General features: G+C 40.5%; 1 protein-coding gene across 2 annotated transcripts in view; it reads right to left on the reverse strand.

The window, feature by feature from the left end:
* The window catches only part of LOC140203140 (general transcription factor 3C polypeptide 1), a 77,553-nt gene that overhangs the window by 43,601 nt on the left and 21,228 nt on the right, over window positions 1-12,724 (reverse strand). For both annotated transcript variants that reach the window (XM_072268997.1, XM_072268996.1), the window contains exons 11-18: window positions 11,821-11,960; window positions 10,699-10,852; window positions 10,437-10,540; window positions 8,786-8,970; window positions 6,120-6,470; window positions 4,388-4,533; window positions 2,225-2,322; window positions 915-1,011 (exon numbers count right to left, since the gene is read on the reverse strand). In XM_072268997.1, coding sequence (XP_072125098.1) covers window positions 915-1,011; window positions 2,225-2,322; window positions 4,388-4,533; window positions 6,120-6,470; window positions 8,786-8,970; window positions 10,437-10,540; window positions 10,699-10,852; window positions 11,821-11,960 — 1,275 coding nt within the window. The remainder of the gene's footprint in view (window positions 1-914; window positions 1,012-2,224; window positions 2,323-4,387; window positions 4,534-6,119; window positions 6,471-8,785; window positions 8,971-10,436; window positions 10,541-10,698; window positions 10,853-11,820; window positions 11,961-12,724) is intronic.

The raw sequence follows: 12,724 nt of genomic DNA on the forward strand, positions 1-12,724 counted from the left end.
CCACTGTATTAAAAGGAATATATACCAGACTTTTTTTTTTGTAAAGCCTGTGAAGTTTTTTCAAGTATTCTCAGTTAATGTCTTCTGGGAAGACAGACACCAGACATCAAGTACTGAGAGTGATTTGCAACTCATTTTTTCTCCTCAGAAAAATAAAAACGATGTATTTTGACCCAGTAGTATTATGAACTTCCTCCTGCAAATGAACAGTGCATTGTGAGGCAATGTTCATGATCGTTCAATGAAGAAACACCATTTCAACCTCAAGAAAAGAACAACTTGTCAAGAGAACTTTACGATGATGAGAATCTGAAACTAAATCATTTAGCCCACTTAGTCACGGGGGGGGGGGGGGGGAGAACGTCGACTCAGACCATGAGAGGCCTGCGTCGAGCATTTTCATGCCTTACAAGGCGCGATTGGAAGTCTGTGTGGGGCGCCACTCCTCGCAGACACTAGAGCAATGTGTGATTAAGTGCCTTGCTCAAGGACACAAACACGCTGCCACAGCTGAGGCTCGAACTAGCGACCTTCAGATCACTAGACGAACGCCTTAACCACTTGGCCACGTGCCCAACACAGTCACTAGAGTTCTCACAAATGATGGTTCAAGAACCACACACTTTACTTGGAGTCGTAGCCTCAAGAAATTCTGCAGATGCTGGAATTCTTGAGTAACACACACAAACTGCTGGAGGAACTCAGCAGGTCAGGTAGCATCTATGGGAGAGGAATAAAGAGGCAATGTTTTGAGCTGAGACTCTTTGGGCTGAGTCCTGATGAAGGGTCTCAGCCTGAAGCATCAACAGTTTATTCCCTTCCATAAATGCTGCCTGAGCTGCTAAGTTCCTCCAGCATTTTGTGCATGCTACTTGGAGTCAACAATGCAACAGTCCACCTCGCTGAAAGCCTACCTGATCTTTATCCTGAAACTTTTCAGTTGGACCAAACTGTAATAATCCCATGTAACAAAGACGTTGCAGACTCTCAAAGAAGGAAAATATGTACCTCCTGTCAATATCAATGGAAAAATATTTATAGTGAAGATAATATTGTTAAATGGCTTTCAATTAACAAGCCTTTAATGTTCAAGAATCTCATAATATCTCCACATCTAACATGATCTATAGTAATTCAGTGCATTATTCCAGCAATTAGCCACAATATTCCAAGTTCCTTTCATTACACAAAACATGCTAATGAATATTTCTGCTCAATGAAAGGTAATTTTAATAGATCATTCAACATCCAGTAGATTAAGATTTCCTATATAATTTCAAATATGTCCAAACTTAATTGCAGAGCGCACTGCCTACTTCAGCAATCTATATTGACTAAAAAAATGCTTTGGCATACAAACCAGTTATAATCCACTGGAGATATTTTCAGCTAAACTGAAGTTCTATCATTTATTGCTGAGAATATAGCTTCCACTTATAACACAACACTAATTTAACTTAAATCAAATGTGCTGGATGATGTCTGCATGGACAAGCTCACAAAGGGAGGCCACAGAAGAGACTAGTGTGAAGCAAAAAAATAACCAAACTGTATTAGAGATGTTCTGCCCTCCAAGAGGACCACAACCTTGTCATAGTTTGGAGGCTTACATGCCTCAATGACCCAGAGAGCTATGTTGGCTAGAGTCAGGGCTTTATGCTTTGGCTCTTGGTAGGTCACCCATGCCAAATAGGTCAAAGGGTAGAGGGCAGGTTAAGAATGGTCCACTGGTCCTCCAGGTTCAAGGGTTCAGTTCAGGGCTAACAACCCTGGCTGGTAAAACTAAATTGTTACAGAAACAGCAATGAAGAATTCATCTACATCTGAGAGTGATGGTTTTCTTAAGTCTCCATCCGGGTCTTGCGTGACTGACAGTAGTGAAAACTAAACTACTGATTTGATGAAGGAAGTCTGTAACACTGCCAGAGATGGTGGACCTTCACTGCTGTCATAAATGATAGCGGTATAATGGGCCACAGAGGGGCAGAGAGGACTGAGAGACAGAGTACTACAAGTCCTATAATAGGAACATTTTTTCAAAGAATTTGTACTGAGAGAAGTTTTCTTTTAAGAGAATTACAAGAGAATTTTTCTTTTAAGGGAAGTATACATTAAAAAAAAAATTAGTTTTTTTTTAGGCCAATTCAAACATTCATTGACTGTGAGAAAGCCTTTACAATTAGAGATCTGTATGAACTTTGAAAATTAATTTGACATGGCTTACCGCTTATAAAGAAGCTGCTGCCTCATAGGCTGTGGCAGACTCCTGATCAAAGTGTGCTTCAAGATAGGATCATTTAAAAAATCTTCTAGATTTTCAACCTATATAAAGTGACAAATTAAAAATAGAAAAGTAAATAATGAACAAAAACTTCAAAGAAACCATATTCACACATCAGTCACAAACTTAGAGACATCCAGTTGGCTACCAAAATATTTTCTTAAGTAACTGAAACAATTAATAGACCTAAACTAAGAGAAGTATACTCAAAACCAATGCAGCTGAGAAGCCGTCAGATTAAAACTACTCTTTCAACTTTGGATAAATGTTTTACAGCTTAATACTAGATAGGGGGATAGAGATAAAATATTGTAACACAAAACAACCCCCTAATCTTCCGCAGACTGAGTAAAGGAGTGCTAAAAATTATGCCTTAAAAACTGAAGCTTGTGTTTGGCAGAATATTTTTCTCAGTGGCCATTTCAAACATTGATGTCTTAAAATGTTCCCAGAGGGGAGTTAAGAGATACAAGGAAAAAAAAAACAGGAAAGTGAAGTTGAGACAGACGACTGCCCTTGATTTATAATGACAGAGTAGGCTCATGGAGCTGCAGTGGCAACTCTTGCTATTATGCAGTTTTCTATTCTCACTAAGTCACACACTACTCTTTCAGTTTAACAAAAATGGAAAGTGAGCAATTTCATGAGGTCAGTCATTACAGCACGGAAACAGGCCCTTTGGCCAATTGCTTCACGCTGACTGTGTGGCTCAGTGAGTTGGTTCCATCTGCATAGCTGTCTAAATCCCTCCTATCCATGTCATTATCTCAACAGCTTTTAAATATAGGTAATTTGCCACCTCTACCACAATTTCTAGCAGCTCATTTTGAAATATGCACCAACCTTTACATGAAGAAGCTGCCCGATGTCCCTTTTAAATCTCTCCCTTCAGATCGTAAACCTTTGCTCACTTGTTTTTAAATCACCCCATTTTAAGAAAGATTATTTGCTTTCATCCTATCTGTACCCCTCATGATCTTATACACCTCCATTAGTCATCCCTCAATCTTCTATGCACAAGTCCTAGTCTACAGGACTCCCAAGTCCACAGAACATCCTGGTAAATCTTTTCTACACTCTTTCTAGTTTATTAACATCTTCCCCTTAACAGGGTGACCAAAACGGCACACAGCACTCCAAGTGCAGCCTCACGAATATTTGATATAAATGCACTGTATCAATGCATTTGATACAATGTCTGTCGGACGATGCTGAGGATGTTCTACGAGTCTGTGGTGGCCAGTGCGATCATGTTTGCTGTTGTGTGCTGGGGCAGTAGGCTGAGAGTAGCAGACACCAACAGAATCAACAAACTCATTCGTAAGGCCAGTGATGTTGTGGGGATGGAACTGGACTCTCTGACGGTGGTGTCTGAAAAAAGGATGCTGTCCAAGTTGCATGCCATCTTGGTCAACGTTTCCCATCCACAACATAATGTACTGGGTGGGCACAGGAGTACATTCAGCCAGAGACTCATTCCTCCAAGATGCAGCACAGAGCGTCATAGGAAGTCATTCCTGCCTGTGGCCATCAAACTTTACAACTCCTCCCTTGGAGGGTCAGACACCCTGAGCCAATACGCTGGTCATGGACTTATTTCCTGGCATAATTTACATATTTACATAATACTATTTAACTATTTATGGTTTCATTACTATTTAATTATTTATGGTGCAACTGTAACGAAAACCAATTTCCTCCAGGATCAATAAAGTATGACTATGACTACTACTATGACTATTGTAACTTCCAGACTCCTATACTCAATGCTCTGACTGAAGATCAGCATGTCAAACGCTTTCTTCACCCTGCTACTTATGACACCACTTCCAGCAAACAACACACTTAAACTCTATTCCGTAACACTCCCCAGCACCCCAGCATTTGACTGAGTGCATCCTAACATTTTTTGATCTCCCAAAATGCAATTCCTCACATGGGGCAAATGGGGCAAGCTTAGACTAGAATTTGGGTCGGCATGGACCAGTTGGGCTTTAGGGCCTGTTTCTGTCCTTTTTGACTCTAAGATTCAGAACACTTACAGCAAAAACCAATTACATATACTACAGAGTCTTTGGTAACAGAACAAAATTCATATAGCGTTACCTTGTGGCTGACTTGTACTATCTGAACAAAAATAGAGAGAGGAATACAAAGCAGTATGTCACTAATGAGAGCCCAACCATATCCAAATTCTCTGTGAATAGGGGTAGGAGGAATATTTCTCTTCCACGATGCTTCATCCACGTAAACTGTGGAAAAAATGCACATAGACCAGTCAGAACCTCACAAATATAATTTTTCTTTTTGAGTTTGATTATTTTTTAAATCCTCCAGTTACGTGTGCAGAAGTTCACCTTCAGTTCAGCATACAAATAGAAGTATGGAACGAGGGAAGACATCTAAAATATCATCTTCTGTATAATTTCTTGCATCATAAATCCTTCAAAATTAATTCAATCAGAGCCGGTCAATCACAGCAACAACCTCTCAGGTGGCACAAATTTTAAAATAATGGTTTTAATGTACATTTTAGAGTACATTTCTGGCACACTAATCATTTAAAAGATTCATAGTTTTCAGCACCATCTTCCCATTGGCTTCAATTCCAAAGGTAATCTCTTGCTTCTTTGCAAATTTAAATTCCATGTAAATTTAAAGCTGTAATATCACCAACACATCACTAACAGAGATAAAACTTTTCTGTTAAGTTCACAGTCAAATGCATCCAAACACAGCACCTTCATGACAAACATTCAGTGATAACCTGGTTTCACCAATGATCGGACCAATCCTCACTCATTGAACAAGTCCAAATCCTTTGTTGTCATGACAAACCAAGTACCACATTCCCATTATTAAGAGCTTTCAATAGAAAGCAGAAGCACAATTGCGATCAATTAGAAAAGTGAAATTTGTGCAATTTTGGTCACCTACCTACCGAAAAGGTATCTATACAATTGGAAAAAGTACAGAAAAAATTTTTAAGAATGTCACCAGGACTTGAGACCTGAGTTATAGGGAAAGGCTGAACAGGTTAGGACTTTATTTCCTGGAGTGTCGTAAAATGATATGAGCTTTGATAGAGGTATACAAAATTATGAGGGGTATAGGTTGGGTTAATGCAAGGAGGCACTTTCCACTGAGGTTGGGTGAAACTAGAACAATAGGTCACAAGTCAAGGGTGAAAGGAGAAATATTTAAGGGGAACTTCTTCACTCAGAGTGTGGTGTGAATGTGGAAATAACAGCCAAAGGAAATGATGGATGCTGGTTCGATTTCAACATTTAAGGGAAGTTTGGATAGGTACATTGGTACAAGGTGCGTGGAGGGCTATGGTCCAGGTGTGGGTCGATGAGATTGGGCAGAAGAACAGTTCAGTATGGATTGAATGGGCCAAGAGGCCTATTTCTGTGCTGTAGTGTTCTATGACTCTATGCAGCATCTAAGTGCTACAGTGTGCACAAAATGAGTTCTTGAGGAAAAGCTCACAACAAAATTTGGAACTTCATCCCATACTTGGAAATTCAAATTAAAACCTAATTTATTTGAAATAGGGGAGGCAGTCGTGTGCAACAAACACAGGTATGGCACTGGTATAGTGGAATGCCGCACAAAATTCATTTCAATTAATTTTCTCCGAGAATCTGCTATCTTTGCCTCTTCTGGTCTATGTGGCTGACTGCCACTTAAATGCCATCCACACACCAAGCAAGCCTCTCACTCAAGGGCAATAGGTTTGAATTGCACATCAGATTTTGGCTTTGCCTCTGATATCCACACCCACCAAACGAGTAAGACAAACATGCAAAATATTTAACTGCGAACTAAAACCTACCAGTCTCCTTCATGCATAATTGGTCTAGTTCTTCCTCCCACTGGTGGTCTTCATTAATTTCTAACGTAGTTGGTGTCTCAGCTGCCTTTCCATTAGCAGTTGGCATATTCTTTTCTACAACAGCATCAGTGGTGTTACTTGACGTGGAAGCAACAGCTTCTCCAGGGGCTTCTGAAGACGAGACCTCTCTTTCAGCACTGCTTGGTGTGCCAGCTGAAGGTATCGATGTGGCCGCATCTTTTGCAGACTCTTGCAGAGGGTGCCCATAAATGAGGTACCACAGGAACATGTGGACGAGGCGTAGTCGAGGCATTTTGGGAAGAAACCCAAGTGAACGTCCCAGCCCAGGAACTGGAGATAAAAGTAAGACGTTTAAATTACAGATAACTGCAAAAGATGTGAGTGCTATATTCAGCCACAGTTACTAAGTGATTGAACCATAACAGCTATAGAATACTCAAAGGTATAGAGCAAAATAGGAGTAAAATTAAACAAGATAAGTCAGACCACAGTTAATGAGAAAAAAGGAGCTGTAGTGCTAATCTCATAATTTCAATATTGTGGCAAAATTTTGTGTTCCAGCATCTGCAGATTTTCTTGTGCTGCTCCGTTGTGAAGAAGTTTAAATCTCCTCTTTGATAGTTCAGTGAGACCCTCTCACACTGCTCCCCGTGTTCTCTGCTGGCCTCTGACTCTTCGACCAGGTACTCACCCAGACTCGCTACCACAGACGTTTCCTTCCCGAGAATTTGTCTTTGCTGCCATCTTGTTCTCTTTCCCCTCCTTCTGTTCTGCACTCTTGCCTCTCACCTCCCAATGGGTCCCCTCATCCTTCCCTTTCTCCTGTGGTCCACTTTCCTCTCCTATCAGACTCCTATTTCTCCAGCCCCTCACCTTTCCTACCCATCTGGCTTCACTTACCTCCTCCTCATTATAATCCTTCCGCTCCCTTTTTAATCCATCATCTTCCCCATTCCTTTCCAGTCCTGAAGAAGGGACTCGGTCAAAAACGCCAACTCTTTATTCATTTCCATAGATGCTGCCTGACCTGCATATGACCAGCATTTTGCGTGTGCTGCTTTGGATCTCCAGCAACTGCAGAAACTCTCATGTTTATGACTGGCAATTTCTATTGGTCACCTCACTACAGAAAGGATGTGAAAGCTTTAGAGAGGGTACAGAGGAGATATACCAGGATGCTGCCTGGACCAGAAGGCATGTCCTATGAAGATAAGTTTAAGGAAGTTCCGAATTTTCTCTTTGGAGCTAAGGATGATGAGGGGTGACTTTGTAGAGATGTACATGATGATAAGAAACATATTGTAAATAGAGTGGACCACCAAGGACTTTTTCCACAGGTTAATGCAAGGGGGCATAATTTTAAGGTGATTACAGGAAAATATGGATGGGGGGGGAATGTCAGAGGCAAGCTATGTACACAGAATGTGGTGTGGTGATATGACCTGCCAGGGGTCGTGGTGAAGGCAGATACATGAGGGGTGTTTAAGAAATACTTAGATAAGCACATAGATAAGCTACGTAGGAGGGAAGGGTTAAATTGATTTCAGACTAGGTTAAAAAGTTGGCACAACATCATGGACCAAAAGCCCCATACTGTGCTGTAATGTTCAATATTCTTTGTCTTCTGAAGCTCATGCGTTCATTCGCTCACTGGATATGAACAACACTGGTTATACCAGCATTGTGTGTTGCACTATAGAAACAGTTCCGAATTTTGAAACGGGAAACAATGCAGGTTCAGTAGGATTACATCACAGGAGGAATCTTTGGAGGCTTAAACTGGAAGAAATCTCTTCCCTGGAGCACTGCAGAGCCCAGAGGAGATTTAATGGGTGATTTTAAACTTAAGATATTTAACAAAACAATAATAGAAAGGCTCCTTGGTAAAGGAGATCCAGGCACAGAGAAGTTTGAGAAAGACTTGGTGAACTAGAACAGGATGATTCTTCTCCCCACCCCCCCAAAAAAACAAAAAGCAATGAAACAAGAATTTTTGGATAAAATCAGGGTAAGTATCTAAAACAGAAGTAGGGTTATGGGTTATGAGTTACAAGGCTCTTGTTTAGTCAGGTCATCAAAGGTTATGGGGAGAAGGCAGGAGAAAAGGCTTGAGAGGGGTAAAGAATTAGCCATGATTGAATGGCAGAGCAGACACGATGGGCTGCATGGCCTAATTCTGCTCCTATGTCTTATAGTCTGTCAAATATCACTTTTACCATAAAAACAAATGAGGTCCATGTACTACCCAATGCTATAATTCTGGGCTCCTTGATTTCCCTATCAGAGTAGAGGTTCCATGTGCCAGACAACAGATTCATATTATGGATTAAATCCGCTTCCATCACTGCTATCAGCAGGATCCTTGCTTTAGACACTGGATGGAAGATTCAACCCTCCCCCTCAGTTTCTAGCAGATCAGATAGTATCTGTGAACTAAGGCATAGTGTTAATATTTCAGACCAATGACCCTTCAGAGGCGATCTACACCACAAAAGAGCTCAATGCCCCTTTTCTACAGGACCCAATCATCATTTTCTCATGACAATATTTACAAACTTTTGTTTTTACAACCACCGGTGCAGTGTGTGAAGAGGTGCAGCTGGGGATAGCTTTGCTCTAGTTACTCGTGAAAGGTCTATTTTTACCTATTAGAGGGTGATAATTCTTCAGAGGAGTGACACCCATTTTCTCGTCCGTTTTGGTGGTGGAACATTTGCTGGGTGTGTCAGAATTTTTGTCTGGCTCTGTTTCAGACGTTGCAGTCACCGAACTACTTTCCTTCGCCTGTTTTTGCTTTTCTTTCTGAGCTTGGACTTGCAATGATTTCATTCTGGAAAACAAGAAGCCATTAACTTTAAAATACCGTCTGAGATCTGTTACCTGCACACTGAACTCACTCTTATCTGAAGCGTGCCTACGGCTGAACTTCTCTTGACCAGCAAGGCCAAGGCCTATGCTGACCAGTGGAACGACAGCCCACACCAACAGGAGTTGGCAGCCAAGCTCACCAGGGTCAAACTACCAATGAGAATTAATGAACAAAAGAAATTCTGCAGGTGCTAGAAACCCAGAGTAACGCACAGAAAATGCTGGAGGAACACAGCAGGTCGGGCAGCATCTCTGGAGAGGAATAAATAGTCAACATTTTGAGATTAGTGGCTAAGTCACACATGAAGGCCTGGAGCCCTCAGAGGCCATTTGAGGGGCACAACTTTGGGAGCATTTAATAGGTAGTGGAAGCTTATCCCCATTACTCTCCAGCTACGACTTCCTTACTCTAAAACAGGGGTTCCCAACCTGGGATCCACGGGCCACTTGGTTAACGGTAGGGGTCCATGGCATAAAACAAGGTTGGGAACCCCTGTTCTAAAAAGATCCCAGCTGTGGCCTCAAGAACACCCAATAGTGCGTGATATCTTTATAAAGTCCTAGCCTCTGTCTCAAAGCCTTTTCTTTCATCCCTTGAATTTGTTAAGCACCTCAGAATATTCTTCCAAATTAAAGACAAGTTGTTACTTCCTCTTATTCAGTCTCAGGGACAGAATTCTGGGTATAGTGGTTAGCCTAACACTTCGCAGCATCAACAACTGGGATTCAACTCCTGCCGATGCCTGTACGGAGTTTTACATTTTCCTCATGACCGTGTCCATTTCCTCCCAGTGCTCCTGCTTCCACCCACGTTCCAAAGACATACAAGCTGCGGGCATGCTATGTTGGCACTGGAAGCATGGCGACACTAAGGGGCTGCCCCCAGAACATACTTGGACTGTGTTGGTTGTTGATGCCAATAATGCATTTTACTGTATGCTTCAATGTATATATAACAAATAAAGATAATCATTTCTTTAATCCTTATTATTTATATAGGCATCCATTAGTCTCATGAGACCATGGATTTGTGCATCGGAAGGTTTCCTGGGCACAGGCCTGAGCAAGGTTGTATGGAAGACTGGCAGTTGCCCATGCTGCAAGTCTCCCCTCTCCACGCCACCGATGTTGTCCAAGGGAAGGGCATTAGGACTCATACAGCTTGGCACCGGTGTCGTCGCAGAGCAATGTGTGGTTAAGTGCCTTGCTCAAGGACACACACACTGCCTCAGCCAAGGCTCGAACTAGCGACCTTCAAATCACTAGATGAAGGTCTTAACCACTTGGCCACGTGTCAACACAATCCTTATTATATTGCTATAGTCTCTAGCACAGAAGACAGGAATTATGATCACAGGTTGGAAGTATTAGTCTACCTGTTACAAACAGAGGTTGTGTAGTCAATACAAAAGAACAAAAGTTACTGACCGATGTACTGTGTACGAACTGGAGATCCTGAATCGAACTTGCTCAATGGCACTTTTTACCAATGGATCACTGGGAAGCACAGACGGATGAGCAACAAACTCCACCTGAAGAAAATGAAATATATTGTAACCAAAAATACCATCTTAACAATTACATAATTGTCTTTACTACTTGTATTATGTTCACTATGAAAATAGAAGCGATGTCAAAATTTGCTTAAGCGGTTAAAATTGCAATGTACGTTGAAAAGGCTGACAATGACCTTTTTGCTAATGCCGTCCTGTATAACAGTGGTGCGGAAGAGTCGAAGGAGTCCCTCTTGAGCCAGCTTTTGAACCATTCTTACTATGGATTTCTTGCAGCATCTGGTGGCCACGCCGTCTTTCTTCTCTTCTTCCATGATCATCTTCTGAAGTCTAAAGAAATATCAAATACGTATTTCTCTATCCTAACCAGGCGACTAAATTGTAATAAAGAATCAACTTCTTTACAGTTCAACCCCAACATTATTCAGGTAAAATTAATCACCACCTTGTTAATCCCTTAATATTACAATTTCAAACAACTGTCCTGATAATGTACAATTTTTTGAAAATATAATAAAAACAATTTTTTTTTGAAAATTGTTTGTCCAGTCCTTACAGCTTTAGTAATGGACTTTTTGGTACGGAGAAGATATTAGATAGTAACAGTAGAATTTCTTTTTCCTCCAATATCAAAGATTTCAGCTTAGCCAACCAGCACATTCATGCTGGGCTTCCTGCTGGCTACAGTTATCTCAGAGTCAAGCAAATCATAGATATACATAAATGGAGGAAATCTGGAGAAACTACAGTATCACTTTAAGCTAGCTCAATTAAACAACAGACAAATTCTAATACAAGATCCATTAACAACAACCTTGAAAATTTTCATGTTTTTTTGCTTTTCTACAAAACAGAATTTGGTACATAAGGTCATGTTCACTTAATTCTGAAAAATCTTGATTCAACTGGTGCACTGTACACTTCAAGTTGCAACCAAATCAGACTTGAATAAGAAACACATTCAGAAGAACTTCAATTATATTGTATTTAAGTCCAATTCAAAATTGAGCAGGTACATTAAGTAGAAGATATAATCCCTATAAAAAGTAGTGTTTCTAGTGATACATATTCAATTCTGGAATTCCTGAATCTGTTCTGCATGATACCAAAGCTGCGTATCAAATAATCGTCCTATTAATGTACTATTTTTCAAAATATAACATAACAATGTAATATTTTTGAAAATTGTTTTCCCAATATCTACAGCCTTAGTAAAGGATTTTCTGGTAAGAAGATATCAGATAGCAAAAGTAGAGTTCTCCCTTAACCGCATGTTGGCATCATAGAATGAAACTTACGTAAACAGGCTTTCAATCAGTTTCATATTCCGCACAGCTTCTATAATTAAGTTTTGTCGTTTTAGCAACCGAAATGTTTCATGTGGTTTCTTTACGCAAATATTTTTGCAAGGTCTCCTCTTCCTTGCGTGACTTTTCTCCTAAGAAGGTAATTAACATTAGTATAACATGCATCATGTCTTCAAAATACTTACATTTGCTTGGATGAACGCATTCAGTGCAAAAAGATCACAGGGTATTACATAGTATCACACACAATATTACTAAAATATATTGTGGTCTTGGTTCTTGCATAGGTTATCATAAAGTAGAGATTAAATGCAAAATAATTACTTCATTGATTAGTGCTTATGGACTAGGATCTGCTTCAAAGGGTGAGTGGGGTCAAATCCTATCTGAACAGATATAAAATCCTCCTATATTCCAGCTACAACAGAAGATGAAATGACTAGTGCAGCTCCATTAAGTCATAAACCACGATGACAGTACCATGTTACGTTACTCATAGCAAGCAATACAGAGAACTCAGGTCAACTCCATCTATGACCAAGATAGAGTGGATGCTTCCTATAGTGGAAGAGTCTACGACCAGAGGGGCACAGCCTCAGAACAGGATCTCCCTTTAGAACAGAGATGAGGAGGAATTTCTTTAACCAGAGGGTAGTGAATCAGTTGAATTCATTCACACAGACGATTCTGAAGGCCAAGTTATTGGGTATATTTAAAGTGGAGGTTGATAGGTTCTTGATTAGCAAGGGTGTTAAAGGTTAAGGGCAGAAGTCAGGAGAATGGGGTTGAGAGGGATAATAAGTCAGCCATGATGGAATGTCGGAGCAGATTTGATGGCCCAAAAGGCCTAATTCTGCTCCTATGTCTTAACAATCAAAGTTTTGGAATTTTAGTT

Source organism: Mobula birostris, chromosome 9, assembly GCF_030028105.1.
Source record: "Mobula birostris isolate sMobBir1 chromosome 9, sMobBir1.hap1, whole genome shotgun sequence".
NCBI classification, from domain to species: Eukaryota; Metazoa; Chordata; class Chondrichthyes; order Myliobatiformes; family Myliobatidae; genus Mobula; species Mobula birostris.